Below are 11,565 nucleotides of genomic sequence, written 5' to 3'. Positions count from 1 at the left end.
GTCAAATTTACAAAAAAAATATACCAAATGATAGGTAAAGACATCAAGCATCTATATAAAAAAAAATTATATTGATATATTCATTTTTGAAAAAGTTACGGCAGTTTTTAGTAAAAAAAATTGAAAAAATTTCGAAAATTAGCGATTTTTAAATTTGTAATTTTTTTGGATGTTTCCCCCATTTACGGGGAACGAGGGAAATTTTTTCAATTTTGAAGGATAAAGTCTTTGACTAGATACGATTTGTGATCTTTTGACGTATCGTTGAAAGAAATCCGTTCGGTAAGAGCTGAGAAAAAGTGGTAACAGACACAAAAAAAAAACACATCATAGTAAAACCAATACCTTCTCAGCTTCGCATCGAAGCTAAAAGTTGGTCGCAGTCGAGAGATTACTGCTTATTTCAATAATCAAAATATGGAGTGTTTTAACATAAAATTATGATATTTAATAATTACACTTGTTAACATTCCAACTGTTTTACATTTTATTTCGAATTTTACAAAACAAATGTTTTTTTATTAGAGCTGGTTATTGTTATGAATCGCCTGTCTTCAAAAATATTTCAATGACAATGCGCGTTAAAGAGCGGTCCTCATCACCGCTAAAAAATAAGTATTAAAGAATAATTTTTTTTTTTATTAGATATCTAAATATTGTTTTATGAATTTTCTATTATCGCCTAGACCCATTCTAGGGAAAATTTAAACTTGATAGGTTTTTCATAGCCATACTCTATCATTACTTATTTTTGGTCGATTTATTTATGTGTTAATGGTTTATGTGGTTTCGTAAAATAAACGCATATCAATGACTTCATGATGATTTTTATGGATTCTAAAATGTATGCATTAGTATGGTTACTTAAAAATATCAACTTACTGTAAAATACCAGTTTTCCAAAAACGGGTTATGAAAATATCACATTAAACGTACGGGTATTCTCCAAAAAAATTTAGGAATTTCTATTAGAATATATTTATTTTATAAGTAGTGACGAAATTTAGAACTTTCAAAGTGAATACTGAAAGGAGATCTAAACTCTTCGCAAAAAGTATACAAATATTATATGTCTTATAACGTGGATTTTAAGTTATAATTTTATAAGTAACCATGAATTTTTTTTTTTGCTCAAATCATTTTTTTAATATTGATTCGTAGTAGGGTTTTCAGTAAAAAATAATAATTCGTATAATTTAAAATTAACCCACCAATAAAATTGTGATTGTGCCTTAGACAAACACTATAATTAAATTAGAAGCTTACCTTTAGAATTGGGTGTATTTTAAGTTTTGTATGCGCTACAATAGCACTTATTTATAGTTGTCTAATTTTTAATTTTTCTAATTTTTATTAATATAGCGAAAAAATGTACATTTAGTACATTAAATTTACAGCATCAGTTAAAATAGTATTTGGCCAAAATAAAATTAAACTTTATTATCATAATAATTATGATAATAAACTCTAATTATTAGAGTTTTACTTACTGTTATTAACTTCATCTTTAAATAGTTTTTCGATTTTACTATCTTCCATATCGTATATGAAATCATAAGATTTTAATAGATTTCGAAATTCATCATACGACATACCTCCAGTATTTTCGTAATTACTTCTAAAGATATATTCCAAAGAGGATGATGCTACATCGTTAAATTGGCCTTCCTAAAATGAATTGAATTATTAGAAGTAATAATAATATTATTAGATTTATCTATAAAAACCCAGCACAGTGGGAACTGTGTATAGATGTTATCTGAATTTAAAAACACTTCTATTAATAATATTTCGATACCAATCTGAGTACAGTGTTAAAGTTTTAGAAGAAATTGTTAGATTATTTCAATAACAACATCAACTCCTTGATTTAACGCTACCCGACAGGTAATACTAGTGCGGGTTGGTCAACACACTCGTTAATTTTTGTCTCTACTCATGCAGGAGAAAGAATTCTTTCTAACAGTCCATTCCCTTGCTTAAGTAGAGTAATAGACTGTATGAATGAATAAAATAAATTTAAAGCATATAATCATTTAACTATATAATAAATATAAACCAAAAAATATTATATATATATGCAGAGTGATTTTTTTATCATAACCCACTCAATTACTTACAGAATAATAATAATTTAAACATTTTTTTTTTTATTATCTTTAGTTACACATTATTCTTGAATTTTTAACTATGTAATACTTTTTATGTTCATCCCTTATGCCTTGTAAATATTGGAGTAAATATACAGGTATAATACACAAGGGATTACAAATACAGGTAGCTAATTGATTTTTAATGACATCGATATTAGCAGGTACACAGCATTGTTATTATCGATGATAGTAAGGTACATTGTTGTGAGTTTATAAATAGACTAACTGACAATACAAAAAGTTTATCTATTGATAGTCATAATTGATAATAAACAATCCGTGACTGTGATAGCAATGCATAAAATAAAAACCAATTAGCTACCTATATTTGTAATCCCTTGTGTATTATACCTGTATATTTACTCCAAAATTTGTAATTTTAAATGATTATATCTAATAAACGAATAAAGTTATATTAAAAATTCAAATGCCATTTACTAATAAATTAAAAACTCAAACATTTTATTAAATTAAAAATATGTGTTACCATTTAAAAAACAAAGTTGACCCCCTTACAAGGCATAAGGGATGAACTTAAAAAGTATTACATAGTTAAAAATTCAAGAATAATGTGTAACTAAAGATAAAAAAAAAAAAATTGTTTAAATTATTATTATTCTGTAAGTAATGAGTGGGTTATGATAAAAAAATCACTCTGTTTATATATATATATTTATATCAATGTGGGTAGGGGTACATTTAATACAAATGCAACAATAGAGTCAAAATAATAAGATTAAAAATAAACAAGACAATATGATTAATAACTACTTATCTACAGCCGGATTTCCACGACTGGTGTACTTGCCAAATCATCCAAATATTAACAAGTGAAGCGTTCCCATGACTGGTATACTTGACAAGTACACCAGTGCTTGTACACTTGTACAAGTAATAAACAAAAGCCAAGTATACTATTCCTACGACTGGTTCAATTGCCAATAATTGTATTGAGGTGGGATTAGAAAAATATTAAGTTATGTATCATTTACTTTTTTAGCGCTGTAGTATTTCAACGTTTTAGTGAGTTATTTGAAAAACATTTTTTAGTATTGCTAGTTTTGATACCGTTTAGTTTAATATTTTTTTAGTTAATTTAGTTCTTTAACTTTTACCTATAATTTTTAGTTGTTGTCTATTTAATTAATTTTAAGTTAATTAAAATGGCTAGTGATAATGATAAAATGGCTATTTATGTTTCATACATAATTATGTGTGAAGAATACTTAAAGTACAAACAATTAATTGAAAAAAAATGTAATTTTATTTTTTTAATTTGTAAATTTTACGTTAAAAACTAGTAAATTACATTTTTTAATCGATCTTAAATCGATAACTAATTAATTAATACTTCCTACCAAAGTAAATTTTCTTTTTTTTATGTATAATTTTTAGAATTTTAGAGTTATTATTAACTATAACATAAATAATTAATTCGTTGCAGTCGTGCAAAAAAGTGACTTGTGACTTATTATTCTTTTTTTTTTTTGATTTTATTTTTAATTTAAAAAAAAACTTCTATATCAATAATAGATAATAAATAATAAACAATAGTATACTTTTCAATAGTTAAAATTATTTGAATCGAAAATTTTTAGTCATTCAAAGAAATTTTCAACCTTTAATTACTGATACAAAAAAAAAATTTCACTTCTTGCACGACGACGAATTAATATTAGTAGTAAATATAGCTGATGCCAATGCGTGTAGTTACACTCAAAGTTTAAAAACACTTTTCTGGATTATGTAAAAATTAAATTTCATTATTTTTGTAATAAAATATATTTTTAAAGAGTCCAGTCAAAATGAGCAAGTTTATATATTGTTGTAACTCGTTAAATTAAATTTTTGTACAGTTATTTTAGCGAAGTAAAAAAAAGACAAATATATCTTTTAACCTACTAACAAGTGTTTGAAAAAAATCAACCTAAGTTTACTTTTTTAAAAATATGTATTTTAATTAGAAAGAATTGTTGTCTTTGTAAAATTTTTCTGACTATAGAAGTATTATATTATAGAAATAATGAAAATATTCGCATAACAATTAAGTAAAATTTTAAACTTTCCAATAATATTTACTTTATACATAATATTCATAAATTAATAAGTTATAAAATTAATACATTGTATAATCAACCTTAACTGTTAAATTATTTATAAAAATTGAATTTATATATAACAATTATACTATAAAATAGTTTTACCTATCTATTAAATTAAATAAATAATTAGGTCAATATAAAACACCGCTATACTGTACAAATACAGGTGGGTGGGGAAGAAAAAATTATGTTACCGATAGCCACCCTAAAATCAAATATTGGCTAAGTACTAGTGACAAGTGTAAACTTGTCAAGCCACTAATTCCTTTGACTTGTGTCACAATTACCGACAATCCGCGGGAAACTGGCAAGTGACCAATAATTGTACAAGTATAGTGTTCCGACAATTTGACTAGTATACACAAGTGACGAATATTTGTGAAGTACACCAGTTTTTTATTTATTTAAATTTACATTAATCCAATTATTTAGAACTAAAAATCTGAGTAACTAATCCTCTAAGCTTAATGTCTGTGTCCAACGAACATCGTGCAGGCGGACAACGCAAGGAAACGTACGAACATATTTTCAATTGTTTAATTTTAATCCTGGTGATTCCGCATCCTTTCAAGGCATCACAGAGACATTGCGGCCTATGCAATTGTCTCGTACAAGGCAGCCAGACTGTAGGACGGCTAGTTGTGCACCGCACTAGAATGGTAAAACACCTTAAGCCTGTTTAAAACGCTTTATTGAAGCAGGAGAGGGGTCACCTGGATGGATGACGGTCAACGGCACATTCAATAAGTAACGAGAGTAGACAATAACATAATAATAACGATAAATAACAAATAATCATATATATTAGAAATTCTTCAAAGAGAATCTTAAATTTAAGGGGTAACAGGGGCCCTTAAATACTAATGGCCGGCCAAGCGGCATAAAACAAAATAGTTATACTCAATTAAAACAAATAATAAATAACATTAAAAAATAATCTCAGCTAAACAGATGAAGCTGTTGATAGTGATATGTGGTCTATATGAGATCTTGCGGTAATGGTGTCTGAGTATCACGAGTCAGAGTGTAGATGCAGGCACGTAATGGCAAATGAGAACAGACGACGGAAAAGCGACTGCAGCAATGATATTATTTAGCGATGGTCAGGGCCCAAGGGTGGTGTACAAGAGCACGAGAACTTCGAGAACAAGGGTATAGTGAACAAATAAAAGAATAACGGCGTACGATGGCCGATCAATTTATCATTCAAGCGAAAGCGCTTGCCACGTCGGGGACACTATTCCTGTATAATTTTATTTTTGATTATCGTACCCGTACATGTGTGTGTATCATCAATATTATATATATATATATATATGTGTGTATAAACTAATTTTTATTGTTTATTATTAGATATAAACATTTAAAGGTTCAAATTTTTTTTAATTAACATACATGTATAATATATAAGGGATTACAAATACAAGTAGCTAATTGGTTTTTTATGACGATATTCGCAGGTATATAGCTTTTATTATCAATGGTAATAAGACACATTGTTGTGAGTTTATAAACATACTACTGGCGATACAGAAATTATATTTATTAATAGTCATAATTGACAATAAACACTCCATGACTGTGAGAGCGATGTCATAAANCATGATATTGATAGTAACTACTATCATAACATGAAACTAAAAAGTAAAAAATAAATATAGTTTAAAAAACTAAAAAAACACGCTTTTAAAGCACATCGAACTAAAAAGTTAAAAATAATTCTTAAAATAATTATGAAAANAAAGTTAAAAATAATTTTTAAAATAATTATGAACAAAAAATACTAGTATTATTGTGATAAAAGCGTCGGGCGCTCAATATACGAAAAATATGACACAATGCACCCACGCTTTTATCACAATAATACTAGTATTTTTTGTTCATAATTATTTTAAAAATTATTTTTAACTTTTTAGTTCGATGTGCTTTAAAAGCGTGTTCTTTTAGTTTTTTAAACTATATTTATTTTTTACTTTTTAGTTTCATGTTATGATAGTAGTTACTATCAATATCATGGTTGTTACGGGTAACGGGAAATCAGGGTTCGATTCTGGGGAGGGAGTCTGAGAAACGGCTACCACATCCAAGGAAAGCAGCAGGCGCGTAAATTACTCACTCCCGGAACGTGGAGGTAGTGACGAAAAATGACGATACGGAAATCATCCCTCGTAATCGGAATGAATACTTTATATCTCTTAATTAGAATAAATCGTGTTAATATATTAATTTTAATAGTAATTAGAATATATATATATATACAAATAATGCGACTTCACTACGTAAAAGTATCATGCACTAGGTATAGCTGTGTTTAAGGCCGGGCGGGTCGGACTAACGTTATACCCGAGGTATAAACGGCGGTAGGAATATATATATATATATATAGACGTAAGGCGCATTAGACGCGGGCGTTATTGGTCAGTCAAAATAAAAATTTGTTTACATATATATAATATTGATGACAAGCACGTGTGTACGGGTACGATAACTAAAAATAAATTTTTATAGGAATAGTGTGCCGTCGTGAGGTGAGCATGGCGTGGGGAGGGGTGAATGTCTAGTCTCAAGGCCGGGATACGCGATAACGCGTGGCGTTTGAAGAGTTACATACATATATACATACAGGTGAAACTAATATAAGCGTGTTAAAAACTGAAAAACACGCTTTTAAAGCATATCGAACTAAAGAGTTAAAATTAATACTAGTATTTTTCGTTCATTATTGTTTTAAGCTTATTTTAAAAATTATTTTTAACTTTTTAGTTTTTTTAAACTATATTTATTTTTCAATTATTAATGTTTATATTTTATGTCAAGCATTACAGTTATATAGGTGGATTGGAGGTAATGTTACTTATAAATATTTTTAGGGAGAATTTTTGCAACTGTTAATAGTAATTCAATATGTATATAAGGAGAAAGGCGGCTTGTCTTTCCAAAAAAATGTTCTAGCTATCAATTGATTTATTAGTCAATTTATTAACTATTAACTATTTTTTTAGTTTATCCTTTGTACCTTATAACGGCGTTAACTTTATTTTTTTAAATGGCTACATAAATAATTAACTAATTTATTAAATAAAAAATTATCTGATAATTAATATACTTTTTGATATATTATATTAGTATAATGTAGTTATTAGTATATTTGAAAATGCAGTTGGGTAATAACAGTTCAGTGAAAGCTGATAAAAATTGGTAACCATGTCGTGAACGGCATCTTGAAATATGTAGCAATACTTAATAGTCTTTTAAATTAGATTTTAAAGATTATATTTTAATGGTGTTTTGTTTACTTTTAAAAGATTAATTTTAAAATTGGAAACAAAACAATAACTCATGTATTTTACATTGTACCAAATGATTTCAATATAAAATCTCATGGTATTCTGGGCTATGATTTTCTTAAAGATTATGTTAAATATATTGATTTAAATAAAAAAGAGTTACAATTTTACTTTGGTGAAAAAATTAAAATAACAGATTATTTACTAACACATAATTACTCAATTAAAGGTCTTTCGGAATCGGTAATTAAAGTAAAATCGTTTAATACTGGAAATTCTACAGGCATAATATATGACCCAATAAAGGTTAATGACCATGTTTTCATTGGAACATGTGTTACACGAATTAGAAATAATTACGCAATTGTACCTATTCTGAACACGTCAGAAAAAGATGTTTCAATTTGCATTGATAATATGAAATTTGATCAATTACCTCAGAATTTCGAATTCCCAAATGAAAATAATAGTAATACTAACTATCTTGATTCGAACAATACTAACAGACTAAATCTTTTGAATAAAAATCTTAGACTAAATCACTTGAATACTTTTAAAATTAATGTTCATAGTTATAACAATTTTATAGAAACTCAGAATAAACAACTAAATTTAAACAAGAACATTATAGATTCTAATGATACAATTAATACTACAAAAATTAAAAATATAATATTATTTTGTCCCGTCAATATAAATAATAAATTTGAATTTAAAAATATAATTACTCCTGAAACAAAAGTAAATCAAAATGAAATTTGCATACAAAATAATTACATACTTGTTTATCATAAATTAAATTTCTTTGATTCTTATGATTTTCCTAAATTATTTCAGAACATAGAAACTTTAAAAGAATTACTTTTAAATAAAAAAATTAATCATTTATTTATTCCAAAGCACAAAAATATAAATTGGGAACAATTTAGATCAATGATTAGGTATATTTTTAAAGGATCTGACATAAAAATAGAATTAGGTCAAAATGACGACATAAATTTGGAAACATATGATAAAAATACACTATTAAATGAAATACATTCAAATCCTATTGGAGGCCATTTTGGTATCTCTAAAACAATGAAAAAACTTAATCAATTAGGTTATAAGTGGGAAAATATGAGAAAAGATGTAAAAAATTTTATAAAAACTTGCGATTCTTGCCAAAAAAATAAAGCAACTTTCAAAAAAAATAAAAATCCTATGTGTATTACGACAACATCAACTGAAGTTCTAGAAAAAATTTCTGTTGATATTGTTGGTCCCCTTAATATGACTGAAAATGGGAATAAATACATTTTAACTATTCAGGACGATTTAAGTAAATTTCTTTTCGCTTACCCCTTACAAGAACACTCTGCTGAATCGATAGCAAAAGTTTTAGCTTATAAATTTATCTGTACTTTCGGCATTCCTCAATACATTCTTTCTGACCAAGGCGCTGATTTTTTATCCAACATTATTAAGAATATGTGTAAAATTTTTAAAATAAAAAAAATAAACACTACCGCCTATAGACCACAATCGACTGGTTCTCTAGAGCGTAGTCACCAAGTTTTAGGAAACTATTTAAGAAATTTTGTAGATAATAATTTTAATTGGGATGAATTTCTAGACACAGCAATGTTTTCGTATAATACAATGGTACATAACGCTACTAATTACCCACCTGCGACACTTATGTTCGGTAGAACTATTAGAATACCGACTTCTATTAAAGACTCCCCTGAATTTAAATATTCTTATGATGATTTTTTGGACGACTTAAAATTAAAATTAAATACTTCACATCAAATCGCTCGACAAAATCAAGTTCAAAACAAAGAAAGTTACAAAAAACATTATGATTCAAAAATTAAAGTGGAAAAAGAAATTCTTAACGTTAATGATTTAGTTTTATTAAAAAATGAATCACCAATAAGTAAACTTAGTCCAAAATTTAAAGGTCCTTATAAAATTGTTGAATTAAATAATAATGTAAACGCAACTATAAAAATAGGTAATAAAAACGTAAAAGTTCACACAGATAGGTTAAAAAAATATTTTTCTAAAGAAATTAGCACCATAAAATTAAATAAATCAAAACCAACATTAACTTTACAAGATCATATATTATCATCTTCATATAATTAATTTAAAAATAATATTATTTTTTTTAGGGCACTGGAGGGTACTATAACTCAGAATGTAGAAAAAAAACAATAATTATAATATAATAGATCTAAGTAATAGTCCGGGAATAGTTTACGAAAAATTAGGTAAAGCTAAGGTTTACAAAAACTTTTGGACATTCACGTCTTATATAAATATAGAACTCATAGAAAATAAGGCTCTTGAAATAAGTAATATGTTAAAAAATATCGAGCCATTAAGCAATAAAAACATAATATCTAAAAAAAATCATAAACTCCTTCAAAATATGAATGAAAATATTGAAACACAAATCAACGACATTAAGCATTTGACACTTCACCATAAGGTTAAAAGATCATGGGAAGGAGCTGGTAGCGCAATCAAATGGTTATTCGGTAATGCTGACGCAGAGGACGTCAAACGTTACGATAATATGATCAACAAGCTTGATAATGACGAAAAGGACATCCTTAGAATTGTACATGATCAAGTATCCATAATCAAAAGCACTATTTCTAATTTTAATGAATCCGTCACATCGTTTAATGATAACAAATTGATATTTGATAATAACTTAAGTAAAATTTCTATTGCTATATCTGGACTACAAAATATTTCTACCAACTCCGTAGATTTTGAAAATATAATTATTACTCAGTCTCTAATCGAAAATAATATAAATTCATTAGAAAATACACTTAGTAAATTAATCTTGGCCATAATATTTGCTCAAAAAAACCAATTACATCCAATAATTATTAAGCCTGACCAACTTTTTAATGAGATCAATCATATTTTAGTAAAAATACCTAATAATTTACAAGTACCTATTAACATTAATATTGAAAATATTAATGAAATATTTAAAATATTAGAAATTAAAATATATTATAATAATAAAAAATTAATTACTCTTATTAAATTACCATTAAGTAGTGTAAATAATTATATATTNAAAATATTTAAAATATTAGAAATTAAAATATATTATAATAATAAAAAGTTAATTACTCTTATTAAATTACCATTAAGTAGTATAAATAATTATATATTATATCATATTTTACCAATATTCATACCCTTTAACAATAATAACCAATTTATACACTTAACTAAAAATATAAAATGTCTTTTAACTGATAATTTAGTGTCTCATTATATAATATTAGATAACCTAGATAATTGTAAAATACTTAATAATATATATGTGTGTAAGAATAGCGACTTCATATCTGGTACAGAAAAGGTTCCAACTTGCGAAACGGAACTGTTAAACAATAAATACTCCTTGCCGTCCATATGTGATGTATTTGTTTCAGAAATACAATCAGAGAGATGATACAGCTCTTATTTTCCAAATAATTGGTATTTTGTAATTATTAAAGATACAATAGTCACAATTTCATGTGACTCAAACACAGAAGTAGAGAAAATTGTAGTGAAGAAAACCGGGAGGCTATCTTTAAAACAAAACTGTAGAGCCATTACACCATCGGTGACTCTAGAAGCCACACAAACTAATCTAGAGTCAAACTTCAATGCAATCCCCCTAGAATTTAGTTTGCTGAATTCAACTTATTGCAACAATTTATACAACAAAACAATTCAAAAGCCCTTGCATCTCGAAAAAATGGAAAATATAAAATTAGATCAAGCAGCCCTAAATAATCTGGAATCTCAATTAACCTACCAAGAACGTATTAGTGATTTGCTTACACATAAACACATATATGAATTTTATAATAATAATAGTTTTATATTTAATATACTTATTAAAATAATCGGATTAGCTATAACAATATTTATAATATATATTTATGTTAAGTATTGTAAAAAGAATATACATACAGTACAATCTGAACAAATACCATTAGCTATAGAATCAAATCA

The 11,565-nt window shown here is 26.4% G+C and overlaps 1 protein-coding gene across 2 annotated transcripts in view; it reads right to left on the bottom strand.

The window, feature by feature from the left end:
• Nucleotides 1–11,565, bottom strand: part of LOC126900335 (uncharacterized) — a 108,490-nt gene that overhangs the window by 90,680 nt on the left and 6,245 nt on the right. The window contains exon 2 of one of the 2 annotated variants that reach the window (XM_050675986.1): nt 1,491–1,668. The exons of the other annotated variant lie outside the window; for it this stretch is intronic. Coding sequence (XP_050531943.1) covers nt 1,491–1,668 — 178 coding nt within the window. The remainder of the gene's footprint in view (nt 1–1,490; nt 1,669–11,565) is intronic. 2 annotated transcript variants of the gene reach the window in all.

This window comes from Daktulosphaira vitifoliae, unplaced genomic scaffold, assembly GCF_025091365.1.
Source record: "Daktulosphaira vitifoliae isolate Bord-2020 unplaced genomic scaffold, ASM2509136v1 Scaffold_3, whole genome shotgun sequence".
Taxonomy (NCBI): domain Eukaryota; kingdom Metazoa; phylum Arthropoda; class Insecta; order Hemiptera; family Phylloxeridae; genus Daktulosphaira; species Daktulosphaira vitifoliae.
Note: the sequence above shows the minus strand (reverse complement) of the source record. Positions and strands in the feature narration are given on the sequence as shown.